The 19,626-nt window shown below is 52.3% G+C and overlaps 3 protein-coding genes across 3 annotated transcripts in view; 1 reads left to right on the forward strand and 2 right to left on the reverse strand.

Annotated features, from left to right (window-relative positions):
* Nucleotides 1-8,955, reverse strand: part of DUOX2 (dual oxidase 2) — a 26,460-nt gene extending 17,505 nt beyond the window's left edge. The window contains exons 1-2 of the mRNA XM_053955045.1: nucleotides 8,875-8,955; nucleotides 506-590 (exon numbers count right to left, since the gene is read on the reverse strand). Of these exons, the coding sequence (XP_053811020.1) occupies nucleotides 506-569 (64 nt within the window). The 5' untranslated portion in view covers nucleotides 570-590; nucleotides 8,875-8,955. The remainder of the gene's footprint in view (nucleotides 1-505; nucleotides 591-8,874) is intronic.
* On the forward strand, nucleotides 6,763-13,132 carry DUOXA2 (dual oxidase maturation factor 2). Its single transcript, XM_053955048.1, has 6 exons — nucleotides 6,763-6,918; nucleotides 7,051-7,108; nucleotides 9,259-9,393; nucleotides 9,571-9,784; nucleotides 10,828-11,042; nucleotides 11,456-13,132. The coding sequence occupies exons 1-6, from the start codon at nucleotides 6,772-6,774 to the stop codon at nucleotides 11,647-11,649; spliced, it is 963 nt and encodes a 320-aa protein (XP_053811023.1). The 5' UTR covers nucleotides 6,763-6,771; the 3' UTR covers nucleotides 11,650-13,132.
* Nucleotides 13,133-13,836: 704 nt separating this feature from the next.
* On the reverse strand, nucleotides 13,837-19,626 carry LOC128794717 (dual oxidase maturation factor 1-like). Its single transcript, XM_053954894.1, has 6 exons — nucleotides 19,480-19,626; nucleotides 18,556-18,613; nucleotides 17,869-18,003; nucleotides 17,478-17,691; nucleotides 14,746-14,960; nucleotides 13,837-14,150 (listed from the first exon to the last, which is right to left on the reverse strand). Exons 1-6 carry the CDS (start codon nucleotides 19,624-19,626, stop codon nucleotides 13,942-13,944), a joined length of 978 nt encoding a protein of 325 aa, XP_053810869.1. The 3' UTR covers nucleotides 13,837-13,941.

The following is a 19,626-nucleotide window of genomic DNA, read 5'->3' on the forward strand; positions in this document are numbered from 1 at the left end:
TCCTGATGTCCCCAGATCAATTTGTGGCCACCACCAATCTAATCCCAAAAGACATTCCTTTCCTCCTTCTCTCTCACTGGATCAGAAACCTCTCCTTACTTCTGACTCCTACAATGTCCATGTGAGTCAAGGAAATATTTGGTGCTTTTGCATCAGCCTTACTTGTTTCATGTTAATTTTTATTACTTTTACTTTCTATTTTGCTAATACTAGCAAAGACTCCCAGTTCCAGCTAACAAGCTGTGTACTCAGCTGCCATAGGGCAGTCTCTCAACCTGCACTTTGCTCCAGTTTTTTCTTATCTCCTCACAAACTGAACCATAGAATTTGTGTTGGAAGGGACCATAAACACCACCTGGTCCCACTCACCCTGCTGTGGACAGACACACTTTCACAAGAACAGGGTGCTCTGATATGATGTCCTGTGGGTCAGATGAAATTCCCCTGAGGGGCATCAACTACCCAGGATCTCCCCTTGGGTTCCCTTCCCCAAAACCACACTTACTCCCCAAGGTCCATGTTCCCACCAGAACCACAACCAAACTCAGCATCATTGCCGTGGGTTGCATCGGCCACTTGGAAGCAGCAACCTGCAAATGGAGAGGAGAGGGAGGGAGCTGGAGGTGGGCTGTTCCTGGAGGCTGGAAACATGGAAAGACCAAACCTCAGCTCCTTTTTGTGGTTTCTGCTGCTGGGTAAAACCTCACTGCCGCCATCATCCATCAGCAGTGCCTGCTAATTTGGGCTCTAGGAAGTTGGCAGGAGTCATGTGAGATCCCATTACCTTGGGAATGTTCTGTTGGGATGTGTCAGCTGACCTGAGAACACCTTTCTGCTGGAGCAGGACCAGTAGCCCTGCCTTGGGGTATCCCAGTTACAGACTCACAGCTCATCATCTTGTTGTGTCTGCTCCATTACAGAAAGCCTTTCTTTACAGAAACAGGCACATTTCAGCTGGAAATTTTCCCTGCATTGACCCATCCAAGCAAATCCTGCTGTGAACATGATGGAAAAGCTTAGCACACAGTCAGACATCCCAAAGTGTGTAAGTACTGCAGGCAGGACAACTTGATCCCCTCTGAGCTAACCTGATGGCCATCCCTCCTGACCAGCCTTTCTCTTGATGTTTTACCATCTCCCTTTCCACAAAAACCCTGGATCCAGAGCAGATTTCATCACTGGGAGCTGAACATTTAAAATCCTAGGCAACACCTAGCAGAAGAGAGGGATTCCCAGTTCTGGATTGTGAAGTGATTTAGAGTCACAAATGTGACAATTCCACCAACATGGCTTTCCATGCGCAGAAATGCCAAACCTGACTTTAACTCCAAGACAAGGTTTTCCACTAAATATGGCTCTTTGTCCCTGCTTCAGTGTGTATCCAAAGAGCAGCACTATTTCAGAAGAGCTGTGCTGCCAAGAGATGCAGCAACACGCAGGTTTCAGCTTTTCCTACACCGCTCTGTCACATCTAAATTGATGTTTTTAATTTTTTTTTTCATTATTTTAATTAAAATTTAAATAAAATCTGGTTTTGGAAAGGCTTACACATTACCAGCAGCTCTGTAGGTTTTGTATTTGATTTACTGAGAATTGCAGTGGGGATTTTTCAACTATAACTTCCAGTGGTGCAAACTGCAAAACATTAGTTCATGTTGAACTGTCTGCTTGGAAAACCAAATGGTCTGAGACTTAAATATTATCATTTGCACTCACATTAATTACATTCATCAATTTAAACACCCATCACCATGTTGTGAGCAGAGCATGTAACCTGTGGTCAGTCCTTCTGCCAGAGATTCCTGTACTTTTGTTTTTTTGCATTAGAAAATAAGAAAATATGTGTCTCAAGAAGTGACATTTCTACGCTCCTTGACCATCACAACAGCTCTTCCGTCCTTTCCACCCCACAGTCCTGTGCTGAGCGTGGTCTGGCAGATGTGAGATTTATTTTGTGCAGCTGGTGGGAACTAGAGGCTCTGTGAGCCCCATTCCGTACGAAGAATATGAAAATTTGACTAAAGGTGACACATGGAGGTGCCCATGATCTCTGGCAGGAGTGGCAGAGTGCTGTCACCATGGCCACGTGGGACTGGGACTCTCTTGCCTGAAAGCTCTCCCTGATGAACAGCCCCTTCCCTGAGCATGGGCAGCAGTTGTTGATTTGTGCAGAGAGGTCCACACAGCCTCCTGTGCTCTAGAAAGGGAGATCCCAGAGACACAGCTGGATTTATCTCCTCCTGACCCAAAATGTACAGCTGCCCCCACAGAAGTGGCTCAGGAGACACAGAGCAAACCGAAGCTCAAAGCACATCACCACAGCCACAGCACAGATGTCTCCCCTTTCCCCCTCGGTCTTCTCGTAGAGTTCCAGCAGAACAAGTGTTTTAAGATTCCTTCTGACACTGAGCACACCTCAGTTTTTCTCGGGTATGGGAATTACTCTTGTCCCAAGCTGTGAGATGAGATACCAGTTCTCATGAACCCTTTATCTCTTTATGCCTCAGAAATTAAAATCTACTTATTGCCTTATCAGTCCAAGATTCCAGAGGTTTTCCAGTCTGGAGCATGGCCAATGTGATACAGTAACAGTGGTGATCTTGCAGACTGACCTTGGAAGCCCATGACGCAGCTTGTTGAGGGGAAGCTTGGCAAGTTTGGATTATTTCCACAGCCGGGTCAAGCTTCCCAGGAATATTGTAATGATGAGCCCTCCAGACTCTGCTTTTCCAGAGATTCCCTGTGCCACCTTCAGAAACTCACTCCCTCCCTCTTCATCTAGTGGAATTGAGCTTGTCAGCCTTGTCTTCTCCCATCAGAGTCCTGTCAGACCCTGGAGTTTCACACCTCTCCAAAAACCATATGTCAGGTAGCTGACACACAGCTTCCCACAGAGCAAGGCTCTCCTCTTCCACCTGATCCCAGTAAATTTGGCCCCCCTAAAATTAGAGCTTCATCCTCCAAGAGTCCCCTGGGCTCTCCACAGAGCCACAGGTCACTGGGATTGTGGAACACATCAGCATCCTGAGAGCATCAGCCCCATTGCAAAACCTAAGTGTGGTCACCCAGAGGACAGCAGATCCAAGGCATTCCAGAAGCCTGGAACCTGATCCCTATGGTTCTTGTGAGCCACAGCGAATTTCTATCTCTTCCCAGTGCTGGTGGGACACATCTGGGAGATGCCACCTTCCCCCACACCCCAGTCAGTCCTGGGATTTCAGAACGGGCTACATGTTCCCAGCCTTGGATTGCAGAGTATCCTAGAGGGGTGCACACTCCCCGGACAATCTGCACATGGGGACGAGCAGTGTCTCCAGCTTCACCCCTGAGGAAGGACGCCCCAGTTTCCCAGAGCACAGCAGGGACTCTGTCCCCTGGAGGAACGTGAGGGGTCTCTGCGGTGTCCTGTCCCCACGCAGGGACACGCTCTGTCCCGCACCTGCTCCCTTTGCGGCAGGGACGTGCGTGGCTCCACCGCACCCTGCAGGTGAGGACACGCACGGCTCCATCTCACCGTGCTCCACATCACCCAGAGCCTTCGGGCCGTGCAGTGACGTGGGAATACCGCCCGACCCCTTCCATCAACCCCGAGCACGGCCCATCCCAGCGTGTCCCCACCACAGGAAAAGGAGGAGAAGCACCAGCCCCTGTCCCCTCCAGAAGTGACAGCAGAAGGCCCCGCAGGTAACAGCGTGCCCGGCCCTGGCTACCGCGTCCCGGCGGGGGAGGAGGGGTCAGGCGCGATCCCGGTCCCGCAACTCCCACGCAAGCGGGAACACGCGTGGTCCCGACCCCGCGGGCAGGCAGGAACACGCGTGGCCTCGGTCCCTCAGACATCCTTCCAAGTGCGGACACGCACGGCCCTCAGACACACGCACAACCGGGACCGCGAGTGTCCCTGCTCCCCCAGCTCCCTCCGCCGCCCCCCCACGAGCAAGGACACGCGTACCCCCAGCCGTCCCATCTCCTTTCCTCCACGCGAGCGGGGACACGAGTGTCCTCGATTCCTCCGATCCCCCACGCACACGCGCGTCCCGATCCCCCTCTCAGGCAGTGTGACACACGCAGTGTGAGTCTGCTGTCCCCCCGCGGGGTGCCACGCGTGTGGCCGCGGCCTCACCTGCGTGCGGCGCGGCGGGAGTGCGGCGGGGCGGGCGCTGCCGCGGGTTACATACGGCCCGCGCTCGCCGCCGCCGCCTATAAGAGCGCGGTGCGGGACGGAGCCGCCCGAGCCGCCGCCCGCAGCAGCAGCAGCAGCAGCAGGAGAAGGAGGAGCAGGTAGGTGGTCCCCGGCCTCTGTTGCGGGGGTCCCGGCTGGCCGGGACCGCGAGGGGAGGATGCTTCCCATCTGCAGTTAACCCTCAGTTTCCTCCATTCCACCCTGTTACAGGGTCAGGAAAGCGAGGTTGCCCCCTCGCCCCTCTTTTCCCCAGCTGGGAATTGAACTGATGTTTCAGCTTCTAGGGGACAAGATTTTTTTTCCTGTGGGAAGTACCAACCTGCAGCCCTGAGCAAGCCAGCTAGGATTGCTGCTGGCCCTGCCACCAGTTTTTTGGCTGAGCACTTCCAAAAAATCCTTTTATCTTGATTCATTCTGGAGCAGGAAAATGGAGATTTTGTAATGAGAAACTTCTGGGGTTTGGGCAAACTTTCTGCCTTCTTTGCCTTTCTCTCCTCCAGGTCCAGACTATTTTAAAATATAAGATTAACTTGTCTATTTCTGCTGAACTGCTGATCCTTCCTTGAAGATGTTCCCAGTTTTTCCCCCCTCCTATACTATGACAGAGGGAACCACAGGGGCTCCAAGGTCACAGCAATGCTTCAGTGTGGAGGATGCTTCCCAAGGTGCAACAAGTTCAGTTTCTCCTGTCGTGAGCTGTAGGCATCACTTTTCCACTTGAAAGCTGCAAAAAAGACCAAAGAGCTGCAAAAATGCTGGAAGGGCAGTCAAGGGAGAAAGATGGTCAGAGAGCAAAAGAGTTGTTTCCCTGGAAATTATCTTTAAAACAAGTCCCAGCATATGGAAATGCAAACATCCATTGGTGGTGGTTGAAAGTTAAATTTAGATTTAACAAGACAGCATTCTCCATGTTATGTTCTGGTTTTTAATGTTTTAAACTCTGAAGAGTTGTGTTTTGGTGACTATAGACTTGGAAATCTTTTCTGCTTCATTGTGTCTCATAGGAAATTTGGGTAAAGGTACCAGGAACAAGGGAAATTCAAGCCATTATGATTTAATCTGTCCTAGTTAAACTACTCATTAATTTTTTTTCTTGCAGCAGCTCTGATTGTTTTGTGGGCACTTTTGCTGGACTTCAGTAGCACCAGGAATCAGCTGCAGCTCCTGCTTGCCAGGTAATCATAGCGCTGCCTTTCTCCAGGTTTGGCTTTCCAAGGAAATAACCCAAAGCTGTTACACCAAAATAGCCCCAAGAAGATTTTTAAGAGCACGTGACAGCTCTGTCAGTCTGTAGCAGTCAAGCTAAATTCAGAGCTATTGTAAAATCCCAGTCTCCGTTCCACTCTTTGCTGTTATTGTCTGGGTTACTGGACAGAAAATTATTCTCAAATCAAATACTGCTTTATGTATTGAAAAGCAATTCAGCTGCCTAAACCAACTGGTTTATGATAATCATTGTGATCCCCACTCACCTCTAGGGATTTGGGACCAGCTTTTTGTGGCTGAATTGCTCTGGGTTGGATCTTACCTAAAAATATTATTTAAACTGTTTTTGGAAAATGAGAATAAAATCACCTCTTCCATAGAGGAACACGTTGCTTGGACACAAGTCAGATCAGCTCTGGCATTCCCTGACTTTAGCAAACTTCCTGGGGCAGTTATGCAGAGAGGCTGTTAAATAAGCAAAGCAAGGGGACTAAGCATATTATCAGTTTTGGTAGAAAAGATCTAACCCAGGCACAGGAATGAGGTGTGTAACTGCTGGAAGTGGAGTGCCAGAGGAAGTTTAAAGTCATCTGTGGGAATGACACACACCTTTTAATTTTATATAATTCAGCTTCCTTTACCCTTGAGATGTACTCACAGAGTTTTGAATGTTCTTTGGACCCTCATCCTGGGAATAGGGCTGCTTCTGGCCCCTCTCGACCAAGTGCAGGACCAATCCTTCCTCTTCCTCCTTCACCAGACCAGCAGCTCCCGGGGAAAATCTTCTTGGAGGGAAGGAATGGGAGTAGTGGGCTTTGTTCCACTTGGCACTGCTGGGCCTTGGCTGGGGATAATTTTGCTATTGTGAAATCCATGTTTTCAGTGGTTCCTTGTAATATTGGAGGAAAACACTTCTGCATTCTTTCCCCACTGAGAAGTTCCCCAGTGGGCTTGGGCACTTCCCCTAAGAGTTCACCCCAAAGCGGAAAGCCCTGGCTGCACCTGCTGGAGGGAAAGACCTGGCCCTGTCCAGGCAAGAGTTGCTCAACAGGTTCCTGCTCTGGGGCTGCTCCTCACAGTGCAGCAGGGCAAGGGCTTGTGGTTCCTTGGGCTGCCACAGTCCCTCAGGCTGCTGGAGCCCTGCCCCAGGCACCTCCTCTCCTCCACTGAGGGCTTTTGGGTGGCGTGTTCTCTACTGGGGAGTGTTCTGCCCGCCTGCTTGCTTGCAGCGTCACATTTCCTTGTCCCTCTGGGGACCCTTTAGGTGAACCTCCCTCAGCTGGTTATTCCAGAACTGAGCCACCACAGGCTGGAGGCATCCAGGCAGGGCACTGCAGGGTCCCCGCTGTCACCACTTCTCTCCCACAGGCTCCTGGAGGTGCAGGATGACTCTTTTTGATGGCGTCTACCCCTTCTACCCGCAGCAGAGGAAGGCTGCTGTGTTTGACATCAGCACCATCATCGTCATCGTGGTCTTCCTGACACTAGCTTGCAGCTTCCTGCTCATCATCCCGGGCATCCGCGGGCGGGCGGTGCGTGACCCTGGGATGGGCGGCTGCTCCCCGTGTTCTGCATGCTGGGACCCTCCCGAGTGGTTTAGGGGGAGGCAGGAGGAGAGCCAGGGCTTTTCCTCCCTGCCTGATGTCCCCCCTGTCTCCCTGCAGAGGTTGTACTGGACTCTCCGTGTTCTCCTCAGCCTCTTTGTGGGAGTGGTGATTGTCGGTGAGTGCCGGGCAGCCCTCGGGGATGGGTCTGGGGGCAGGATTAAACCCTGAGACAGGGTCTGTGGCTGGGAAATGTGAGTCACAACCACAGCTGATCATGGGGTCTACCTTACCCTTGCTCTGCAAAGCAGTCACACAGCTTCCCAAAATGGCTTTCCATTCCCTGGTATGGAGGCTGAGGGCACTTGGAGGTGCCTGTGGTTACTTCTGGGAGTTTTGTTGGCTGTAACTCAAACAGCTCCATCAGGCTGCTCAGCCCCATGTTCCTCCAGCTGTGTGTATGACCCAACACAGGCAGGGTGCAGGAACAACCACAAAAGCATGGATGAAATGCAAAGAGCAGATTTATTTTCATTACCTCACCCTCAGGGGACCCCCAAAGCAGCACTGGGTAGAGACAAGGAGGGGACTGGCACCAAGGGTCACCAAAGCTGCTGTTTTCACTTGTGTTTCAGGGATTTGTGCAGGTATAATTCACTGATGTACTTTGATCTTTCCTGTAACAGGGCTGGATCTCAAGTTTGTTCAATAGGTGCTCCATTTCTCCAACACACAAGGCTAGACAGTGCTTACTGTGATCTCTGGGTTTTAGTACACCCCAGCTACACATTGGTTGAGTGTGTTTACAATCCCCCTCACCAGATTTCCATTATTTCCCCCCACTCTGTGAGCCCTCTTGTGCTGCCTGGGGCTGCAGCCAGGCATGTTTGGAGATTGTGAGGAGCCTTGCAGTGATGTGGAGAGAGCAAGTTGGAATAAAACACAGGCAGGGCAGAGATTGCAGTAGTGGGGTAAAGACCTCCCAAGGAGCGAGGTCAGAGGAGATGAAGAAAAGGATTTAATTTAGTAAAAATCAGGAAATCTCCTGTAATAACTGATGGTGGAAACCAGGCAGTGGGATTTCCAACTCAGGGCAACAGGATGGATAAGAAAAGATGTACTAAGGGGATAGAATTTGCAAGGTGGCAAGAGAAACCAGCCCTGACCCTAAATCAAAGCATTCCTCCTGCTGTGAAGGAAAAGATGGATTACAGGACTGCTCGGAGAGGGATGATGGAGAGGGATAATGATAACCTAAAAGATTCAGCTCTGATTTGGCCAGGCACTAGAAGTAGGTAGCCAGACTGGGACCAGCTGCAGGACACAGGAACCATTCCAGCATGAGGTTGCCACCCTGGGGATGCCACCAGAGCCACCTGAGAACGTTGTGCCAGGCTGGAGGTGGCAGAGGGGTGAAGGCCAGGGCTGATCCCACAGCCATACCCAGCTCAGCCCTGCAGAGCCATCCAGCACCACTCCATGACAACGCTGCAGTTGGGCTCTGCTTGGGCACACAGGAAGAACAAATTGTCCAGGAGCCAGCGTCAGAGTTTCTGTCTGGCAGCAGCAGGGCACACTCACTCCTGCAGCCAAAAAACATTCCTGTGGAGCTCCCACTGCATCAATGCCCTCACAAGTTGACTCAGCAACTGAACATTTTCTCAGGAAAGTTTTGTTCAGACTGACATCAAACCATCGGCTTTACTTTCCCTGTTGGAAAATGAAGCCCACTGCAAAGTGAAAGTGCTTCAGAAAAGGATAACCTGTTCCAAAAAACATATACAAGAAAAGCTTCCAATTTTTCTTTTTTTTTTTCCCAGCTGGAATGACTGCCCAAGCTGTGATGGCACTTCCCACCCCTCTCGACCACCTCCTTTTGACAATGACTTTTACTATTCGCTAATAGTGCAATTTAGGGAGCTGGAGGTGTGAAATGAGACTCACCCCTGTTCCTGTGGCTGACAAACAGGCTCATCTCTGAACCCTGTCCCTGGGTGGTGTGGTGCTTGCCATGGTGAGGAGCTTGCAGGGAAGTTCTGGAGAGGATGTCCAAGGAGAAATCAGATCATGATGATCATCCCTGGGGATCTGAACCCCGCTGTTCCCAGATCCAGGGAGTGGATGCTTAGCAATGGGAGGACCTGAGCTCTGCAGGGTGTGGAAGCTGGTTTGGGCACGTCCTGGTGGCTGAATCAGCATTCCTGCCCTCCTAACACTCCCTTCCAGTGCCGTGGTGGGAATGCTGCCACTCACCTGTAATTCTCCCCTTGAGCACAGCAAAGCCTGAAACCGGACCTACTTTAACTGCAGTTTTATTTTTCCTGGCAGTTGTCCAGTTCACAAGGGACTGGGAGACTGGCTGGGTGCAGGCAAACACCTCCTACAAGTCCTTCAGCCATGTCCAGGTGAACGCGGACATCGGGCTGCACATCGGCCTGGCGGGGGTGAATGTCACACTCAGGGGTGAGTCTGATGTCCCCATCTGGAACTCTGGAGAGGCCACGGCCCCAGCAGGTCTACAGCTGCTCTGCAGGGCCCCTTGCTCTGTCTGGAGGCTCCTGGGAGCCTGCTGTGCCTGTGCTGCTGGCTGGCAGTGCCCAGGTGCTGGCACAGCAGGACCTCGGCTGGTCCCTCCCGCAGGAAACCCAGTGGAGCAGATCAACGAGACCATCAACTACAACGAGCACTTTCCCTGGAACTTTGGAGTGGATTATGACCGCAGCTACAGCGAGGGGCTGCAGAAGGGGCTGCCCAGCCCCATCCTCTACGTGGCAGAGAAGTTCAGCACGCAGAGCCCCTGCGCCGTGCACAGACAGTACCGCATCGCCAGCCACTACGCCTCAGCCATGCTCTGGTGAGCCCTCCTGTCCTGCTGCAGGCATGGGAGATGCAGGGATGTGAAAAGCTTGGCTGCCTTTCCCCTAGGCCTTTGGAATGGGTGGGATTGCATCCTGCCAGGAGGGAAGCTGTGTGCATGGAGGGGGCCCTGCTGGGCACTGTCAACACTTTAGGTTGAGCAGAGAAGAAGTCCTGGTTCTCCCTGCTGGACAAATCCACAGGGCTGGGCACAGGAGAGAGGAGTGTGGTGCAGGTCCTTGCTGTGATGTGGTGATGATGGCACAAGTCCATTCCTATGAATGGAGTTGAAGCTGCTGTCCTTGGTGGCCCAGAGAGGCCCATGGACACATGAAGAACTCTCCCAACCCTACTTGTGAGTGGATTTTGTATCTAAGATTGGGACCAGGTGAGAAAAAGATCCTAAGATTGTGGAGTGGATCTTGACTCTTTGGCAAGGTCAGTGCCTACTTGGGCTGGGGGAGAGCTAGTCCCCAGCTGGCAGGAGATGGTCCCTTCCACCACATGTTTGCCATCAAGAACCATTGCAGTGCTGTTCTCCCTTCTTGGTGTTTGACAGCAGGGACACAGAAACTAGGGAAGAATCCTGGTGATGCCGTGGAACAAGAGCCCCTGGTCCATAGCTGAGGCCTTCCTCTGTAGCCCAACTCCTCAGCAAGTTCAGAGCTACTACAAATGACCTTTGCCTGCTCCTGCACTTATCTCAGTCCTGGGTGCTACTCTCAGGGACCACAGTGCCCCACATGTGAAAGGGCAGATAACTGGGATGGTCCAGATACACTGAGGCTGGTGCTGTCTGTGGGCTGAGCAACGGGAGGAGGAGATCTGTGTTTCTGCCTCCTGGATGTAGCAATGTGAGCCTTGCACATGTTCTTGCCCAGCGTGGGGATTAGGGATCATTCCTGCCTGCCCACAGCTTTTCTCCACCTCCTACAGTGCACTTGGAGCTCAGGTTTCTCCTACCCCATGGAAATCCTCACACAGAGCATCCTAATCCATGGGGCTCACACCACTCATCTCTTGGTCTTCTCTTGTCTACAGGGTAGCCTTTTGCACATGGGTCATCTCCAACATTCTCTTCTCCATGCCTGTCCTCATTTATGGAGGGTACATGCTCCTGGTCACAGGGGCCTTCATGATGTTCTCGCTGCTCTCCTTTTCCACCGTGAGGAACACTCCGATGTGCCTGATCCAGATTGGGACCAGGACCCTGCACGTAGCCTATGGGGGATCTTTCTGGCTCATGCTAGCAATTGGTAAGAACATCAGGGTGCCCCAGGTCACATCACTGTGTCCCTCTGGATTACCAGAGTCCCAGTGCTTCCCTCCCAAGTGGGAAGTGCAGCTCCCCAGAGCACCAGCCTGTGCCTTGGCAAAGCAGATCCTGGCAGAGATGTGGAGAGGGATGGGAAAAGGAGAAACACGATCCTCATCTCAAGGCAATAGAGGCATTTATAGTTCCTGAGGTGCAAAGGCATTGGGATCACTTGCCTGGGTTTTCACACTTGTGCCTGGGTTTTAAGGATGCTCAGAACAGCTCACACAATAGAAGGCCACCTTCCACAAGCAAAGGCATTGTCCTCTGTCAGGGGACAATCCAAGGACAGCTGTGGGGTGGGGACACTGCTGGAGTGACAGGAACTCAATCAGAGTGCATTTTTGTTTCCAGGCCTACTCTGTTTTGTGGTTGGGATCACCATCGTGGCCATGCACTACCTCAGTTTGGACCTGCTGAAAACGTTCTTTGATCTCCGTGAGGACAAAGCAGAGGAGTACCAGGAGATGCCTGAGGTGTTCATCAACCCTCACTTTGTGAGCAAGGGCCTGTCTCCTTCTCAGCCCTCTGAAATCAACAGCGTCTAAAAGAAAGTCCTCACATTTTCCCTGAAGATGGACCCAAAAGGGCAGAACAAATTCTTCTTGATGTCCCCAGAGATGCATTTCCTCATGCAACTGCCTTTGAAGCCCACATTGGGATGGGTCCTTGCTGGGAAGTAACTTCCCAGACTGTGTCTCCCTGTGTCTCCCTCTGGAAGGGGCAGGCTGTGCTGGCAGGCTGCCATCAGAGCAGCTCACAGCTTCTGAGACGTGGGCTGCACACTCACCTGGGGACCCCTGGCCAGGAGGAATGCCCTTCCTGCTCCATGCCCTTCCTGCTCCATGCCCTGTCCCACGCTGCAGTGCAGGGGTTTTCCAATGATCTGTTCCCTCTGAAACTGAGAAACAGGTCATGGGTCACATTTCTGCCTGGGAGCACCTGCCACTCCAAAAGCCTGGGATTAAACCTGCTCATTTTTTCCCCAAATATGACATTTTGTGGTTTAGGTGTATCCAGGAAAGCCAGGTATGGATCCAACTTCTGCAGGCTGGATGCTGCAGGAGCTGGAACAAAAAAACTGCTGCAGAAACAAAGGCTGAGTAAATGTACCATGGAGTTTGCTGTGAGGGATGTGCTGATGGGATTCTTTTCACCTCCAAATTTGGCCTTTATTAGACGAAACTTGTAGCCTAGTGTGGGCCAAAAAGATGCCATAGGAAAGGAAGGAGAGTGAAGTTATCCCTTCACTCCACTTCCAGCTGGACACTTCTGTGTCCAGCTGGAGAACACTTAGACTGTCTGGGCAGCAGGGTAGGGAGGGGAATCTGTCTCTCTGCCTCACTCAGGTGAGACCCCCACCTGCAGAGCTGCCTCCAGAGAGGACGTGGAGCTGTTGGAGAGAGTCCAGAGGAGGCCACGGAGATGCTCTGAGGATGGAGCCCCTCTGCTCTGGAGCCAGGCTGGGAGAGCTGGGGGTGCTCACTTGGAGACAAGAGAAGGCTCCAGGGAGACCTCAGAGCCCCTGCCAGAGAATAAAGGGGCTCAAAGAGATCTGGAGAGGGACTGGGGACAGGGGCCCGTAGGGACAGGATGAGAAGGAATAATTTCCCACTGCCAGAGGGCAGGGTTAGATGGGATATTGGGAAGGAATTTCTGGCTGGGAGGGTGGTGAGGCCCTGGCACAGGGTACCCAGAGCAGTTGTGGCTGCCCATCCCTGGCAGTGTCCAAGGCCAGTTGGTCAGGGCTTGGAGCAACCTGGGATAGTGAAAGGTGTCCCTGCTCATGTCAGGGGGTGGAACAAGATGAGCCTTAAGGTCCCTTCCAACCCAAACCATTCTGGGATTATATATCTGAATACTGGAAACCTGGGCACCTTCATTCCAATTAATTGTAAAGTACATAATTTCAGTATTTGGACTTTTCTTTCTGAGATCCTTGCTGGTAAGTTACTTATTTCTGTCAGATGATATTTGTACGTCACTAATGTGGTTTGTTCTGCACAGGAATTATTTTCAATAAAACTTTACTAAAACCCCTCTCCTTTGAAACACTGTGTACATTTAGGGGGCTGGTTTCTTAAGCAGGGGCCATGGGGCATATCTGAAGGTCTCTTCTGGCAAGCCCCCAGCAGCAACCTCCTTCCCATAGGGACAAATGTCTCCTTGGCACATTTCAAGGTCACCCACTAAGAAACCTTTGTCATGAGTAACCCAGGAGGAGCTGAGACTGGAGGTGTTGCTCACCTCTCCCTAATTGGTTATAGCTGATCTCTAAGGCACTGTTGCACCTCCTTTCTCACCTCCTCCTCCCCCTCCTTCCCTCCTGGTCTGGTACCTCCAGGATCCCACTAAATCGTGTTCCTCTTTGCCATCCTGGTCTTCACCTCAGACTAAGAGGAGGTGTTGGTACAGGGCAGCCTGAGGAGCACAGCTCCATCTGCGCTTCCTGACTGCTGATGGGAAGAGCATCCAAGGGCAGGGGGAATTTTTGAGGGCCTTCAGGGTGAGAGGGCTCTTGTGGGCTCTACTTCTCCTTTGGTTCATAACTGTGAGTCTGCAGTTACTTGCTTTCTCCCTAGTTTGTTTTGATTTCATCATTGTATCCTAGGGCCAACTCGGGGTTTGTTGGGATGGACTGAGGGGAAGGACAGTAAAACAGAGAAAAAAAAAAAAAAAGAAAAACCAAACCAACAAAAACTGTTGTATTTGAGACACTTTTTCAGATCTGGATATTCTCATCACTTGGTTCTTGCCATGTCTCTTCCCACCTGGGCTCCTGATGGATTTGGTGAATTCAGGAGCAGCATCTGCAGGCTTTGTCCTGCCTCTCCTGTGCCTCAGAGCTGGGTGGCTGCCCTGTGGCAGAGCTCCCCGAGGGGGAACATAAGCCCATCCTGTGCAGAGCAGCTGGGCTGGGCTGGCAGGCAGGACTTGTCCCACAACTCCTCTTCACTGCTCTTGTCCAGGCTAAAGATGAGCTTCAGCTTCTCTGGCTGCAGGGAGTTGAGGATGATGATGCCCAGCCCCAGGAGCAGGCACAGCAGCCCTGCAAAGATACACAGTGACAGCACTGCAGGAGCTCTGCTGGGTCCCAGCTGCACACCAGGGACATGTGGCATCACCCAGCAGGCAGGCAAAGGTGTTGGTTTCTCTTTCCCCTTCTCGAGTCTGGCATCACTTTGGGCTCCTTAGTACAAAAGAGAGGTCAGTGAACTGGGGCAGAGAGCTGGGATGGTTGGAGCCCAGCGTGCACAGGAAAAGGCTGGAGGACCTGGGTTTGTTTAGCCTGAAGAAGAGGAATTTGTTACTACCTGCTACTGGAAAAGGGTTAGTCTCCCTGGAGGTGATGTTGTAACATGGAAAATTCTGGTTTGATCAAAGGAAATAATTGCTGCTCGGAAGTGGAGCAGGTCCTGAAAGGCAGAGGGAATCTCTAGGTAGCAGGTAACTTCAAACATTCAATTCTCTTGGCTGCTCATCTCTTTCTCTCCCCAGCCTTGATAATTCCAATCTAAAATCTTCTAACCTAAAATTATCATTTTCTGTGACCAGCCATGGAGAAAGAAGGGATGAAGTGCTGTTGGGCCATCATCTCTGTAGGGATGGAGAAGGAATGCCCCAGAAGCAAGCTGAGCACTCACCTGTTGCTAATGCCAGCCAAAAGGATTCGCCATAGTCTGTTCTCAAGGAAACTGGGCCGAACTGGATGGGGCACCTCAGGGTGTTCCTCGCAGTGGAGAAGAGGAGCAGTGAGAAGAGGATCAGTGTGGCAGTGAGCAGAAGCATCTGGCCACCATAGAGCAGGATGGACATGGAGAAGAGAAGGATGGAAATGAGCCATGTGCAAAAGGCCAGCCTGCAAAAGGACCACAAAACTGAGCAGAAAACATCAGGCTTGGAGTATCTACTCAGGGTCTCCTCTCCATATCCCAGTGGAGGGATAAAGCCCTGGGCAACCTGCTCTAGCTGGCTTTGCTTTATCAGATATCTGGACAGCCTGATCTAGAGAGTCCCTTACAACCCAAACAACTGTGTCATGACATGGTGGAGCTGTGGGACAGATCCCACAGCAGTGGAGAGGGATCTGCACCCCTGGGAATGTTCAGTATTGAATTTCCTGAAGCCCCCGAGCACCTCAGTAGGGCTTTGGCATCAGCCCTGCTCTGGGTGTGGGCCTGGAGTAGAAATCTCTGGAGGTTCCTGTGAGAGACTGAAATATTAGTGTTTAATAGCTCAAACATTTGGCCATTTGCAGAGGCAGCAGGTGCTTTGCTGGGGCTGGGTTCCCCTCTACGAGGGGGGAAGGAGGAGTTTTTTCGGGTGTGTGGTGGCAAGCCCTCTGATGTACGTAAGACAGAGGAGCCACCCCAGAAGCTCTGGGTTTTGAGGCAGATGAGGAGCAGACTCTGGAGAGGCAGGGTGATGTTTTTTGTCATGCCAATGTCCTCCCTTACACAACAGGCTCAGCTGAACCACTCCCCCTCCCTTCCCGGGAAGGGCCTGTTCACACGGCACATTGTTTCTGTTCACACCTCGGCCTGAGGTTTCCATCCCTTCTGAGGGGGCAGAATTGGTTCAACACCAGCATGAGAGGCAGAGTCATGTCTCAGAAGGGATCACAAACCATCCAAGACCCCCGAAGCATCCCGAGACTCTGAGCCCTTCCACTGGAGAAATACCCCTGATCCACAGAGCTGCAAAGTGTAAAAGTTCCCCTCTGCAGGGAAGTTCTGGGTGCTCTCACGTAAACCCGAACCAGCACTGGGCTCTGAGTTCTGTGGGACTCCCACCTCTGACAAGACCAGAGAGGAGGATCAATGGGGCATTGTCTGGTTCCATGGGTGGTCGTATCTTCTTATTTAATCTGTCTCTCTCTCACTCTCTCTCCTCCTAGTTTCCTTTTCTAGTTCTTTCTATCTTTGTCTACATCATATTTCCTGTGACATAAAATCCATACTATTGGCTTCAGCATATGGTCTCATTTACACCTTAATTTGGGCAGAGGATATCTCTAATAATCAGATTGCAACTTCTTTCCTGATTCTTGTGATTGTCCACAACTGGTCACCCCCAGGCAGTTCCCACGTGTTCAGAGGGACAATGGCATCAAGGGACACCTTTGTTTGAAGAACTGCACCATTAGCCATGCCCACACCTGATTCAGCACCTGGAGTGCACCCAGCTGCCAGCCCTACCCTGTGCTTGGGGCTTGGATTTAGCTCCCTGGGGAGGCGAGCCTAACAAATTTTTCTGATTCCAAGAAAACAAACAAACAAAAAAAGTTTTCATGAACATTTCTGCTCTGAAATACAAGAATGTTTGGGTGGGGATAATTATTTTTCCTGAAAATGAAAAAGGAGATGGGTACAGGGTCCTGGAACCTACATTCAAGGGGGAATTGCAAGGCTCTCTCTTCCCTGCAGTGCCTTTCCCACCACCTCTGAGACTCGTGGGGTGCTCTGGGACTCCACAATGACAACACACACAAGGGCTCTAAGTTTCATGAGCTCCCTCTTGATGGTCCCTCCCGCTCGCCTCAGGCAGGTCTGTGACCACTTGGACGTGCAAAGGAAGACCCTTCACAGTGGGTCTCAACCAGGACTCTTTCTCTTGGTCCTTGGGAGAGATCTTGAACCGTGAGCCCCACAGCTGCATCTGTTTTCCCTTCAATGACATTTTGTCTGACTGCAGTTTTGTACATCAAGGCACGGGAGTCTGGGGACATTAGACGGGTCTGGGGACATAAGAGGGGTCTGGGGACATGGACAAAAGATGCTCCAAGGGCCACAGCCCCTCTGCTCTGGAGCCAGGCTGGAAGGGTTGGGGGTGTTGAGAGAGGAAAGAAGGTTCTGGGGAGACCTTAGAGACCCTTCCAGTGCCTGGAAGGGCTCCAAGAGACCTGGAGAGGAACTTTGAACAAGGGCCTATAGGGACAGGATGAGGATGAATAACTTCCCACTGCCAGAGGGCAGGGTTAGATGGGATATTGGGAAGGAATTCCTGGCTGGGAGGGTGGTGAGGCCCTGGCACAGGTTGCCCAGAGCAGCTGTGGCTGCCCCATCCCTGGAAGTGTTCCAGGCCAGGCTGGATGGGGCTTGGAGCACCCTGGAACAGTGAAAGTGTCCCTGTCCATGGTTGGGGGTTAAAGCAACATAAGTTTTAAGATCCCATCCAACCCAAATCACTCCATGACTCCACAATTCTATGAATCTATGACAGGCACAGAAGCATGAGAACCCCAGATTCTGCAGAGAGCCAAGGCTTTGGCATGGTCTTACAGTGACAAGGGTGGCTCCATAAAGCTCTCTCTGCTGTCCCTGGTCCTTCCCAGCTCCCCAGTGCAGGGCAGGGCTGACCCCTGGCTGTAACTCACCACAGGGTGAGGGACACATAGTGGCTGGTGATGCGGTACTGCCTGTGCACGGCGCAGGGGCTCTGCGTGCTGAACTTCTCTGCCACGTAGAGGATGGGGCTGGGCAGCCCCTTCTGCAGCCCCTCGCTGTAGCTGCGGTCATAATCCACTCCAAAGTTCCAGGGAAAGTGCTCGTTGTAGTTGATGGTCTCGTTGATCTGCTCCACTGGGTTTCCTGCGGGAGGGACCAGCCGAGGTCCTGCTGTGCCAGCACCTGGGCACTGCCAGCCAGCAGCACAGGCACAGCAGGCTCCCAGGAGCCTCCAGACAGAGCAAGGGGCCCTGCAGAGCAGCTGTAGACCTGCTGGGGCCGTGGCCTCTCCAGAGTTCCAGATGGGGACATCAGACTCACCCCTGAGTGTGACATTCACCCCCGCCAGGCCGATGTGCAGCCCGATGTCCGCGTTCACCTGGACATGGCTGAAGGACTTGTAGGAGGTGTTTGCCTGCACCCAGCCAGTCTCCCAGTCCCTGGTGAACTGTACATCTGTGAAGACTTCAGGGGTTAGTTACAGCCTGGCAGCAAGATGTCTGGTGCTGGAAGAACCTGCCAGGATGGTCGCCATGGTCTGAGCATCACCTACCTCATCCCAAGTTCAGGACTGGGCTGTTAGTCCCAAGGGGCAGGAGTCCTGTATGTCCTTCCCCAAGATCACTCCCACCCCATGACCCTGAAAGCCCCACTTGGGTTGGTTTCTCCCCAGCCCCAGTGGAGATCCTAACCCTGGTGGCAGTGGGGCTGATGTCTGGGCACTGCTTCTCATCTTAGCCCCTGCCAATATGCCAGAATTCCCTGGAAGTCGGTGGCGAGCTTTTGGTGACTGCCCTGGATATGACCACCAGTCTTCAGACTGGAGGCATATGAGTGCCTTTCACCCATTGCTGGGGCCACCTCCCAGACACAAGACATGTGTCCATCTTCCCCATGAACTCATCCTACGGGCTGGACTTGGCCCTTGACTGATCTATCCACCCTCCCCCACCTTTCCCCTCCATTTCTTGGGCGTCCATGAGCTTCCCCCAGGACCCCAGCACTCACTGAGGATCACTGCTCCTATGAAGAGCCCCAGCACTGACCGCAGGAACCAGAAGAGTTGCTGTGAGAGGTGAACAGAGTGGAGGCACACGGGTCAGTCAGATTTTACCACAAAGATCTCAGCACCAAGCACATAATTTAGAAACGTGAAATGGTGAGAAATAGACCTGTCCCTCCCCTGGGGAGCCACCCCATGTGCTTTGTGGGTGCTGGCATGGGGTACACCCGTGGCATCCATGCTGTGGTGGGGGGGAGGCAGCAGGAAGATCTGGCAGAGGAAGAAGATCAAATTATCCCATTGGAGAAAGCTGTGATGGCCCTTTTCTTGGGAAGGAGGGCGGAAACATTCCCTCTAACAGTCTTCAGCTGCAATTTCCACACTTATCCAAACTTCATGTGTTTAGCTGTGTTGACAGCTGGCCACAGCTGTAGAAAAAAGGAGTGACCAGGCATTTGTAGAGTGTCCCCTGGGGGACAGAAGCCCCTCAACCAGCCCTGGTGCAAAACCAGGCACTTCATGTGGCTCACAGCAGGGTCTGTTGGCCACACAGAGCCCAGTGAGCAGTGCTGGGACATGCCCGGTACACACCTCCTTCTTTTATTGAGGTTTCTGGGAAGGTGGGGTGACATCTTTGAGCCTCACCCTGCTATTCCACTCTGGTGAAAGAATTTTGTCTTGTTCACAGAGAAATCCAGCCAAGATCAGCTCTAGCTGCCTCAGAAGTCTGGGGTGGTGGAGTTTGGTGTTCATGCTGGGATGGGCTGGAGCTCACTCAGCCCCATGGCATTCCAGAGATCCCAGAGCTCTGGCTATAGCCCGCGGGCAGGTTTGCTTGCCAAGTCTGGCATGGAGGCTGTGAAGGAGGAGGAATGTGGAATGCATAGGCAGGGACCAGAGGTCTGAACTGCCCCTGCCCCTCCACTTACCCCCCTGCCCGGGATCCCTGGCAGGATGATGATGAACGTGGCCAACATGGAGAGGAATATGGTGACAATGACAGCCCGGGTGGTGTCAAAGGGGAAGCAGGCATTGGCTCCAGGGTAGAAGGGGTAGGAGCCATTCCACAGTGTCAT

The sequence above is a fragment of the Vidua chalybeata genome, chromosome 13, assembly GCF_026979565.1.
Source record: "Vidua chalybeata isolate OUT-0048 chromosome 13, bVidCha1 merged haplotype, whole genome shotgun sequence".
NCBI classification, from domain to species: domain Eukaryota; kingdom Metazoa; phylum Chordata; class Aves; order Passeriformes; family Viduidae; genus Vidua; species Vidua chalybeata.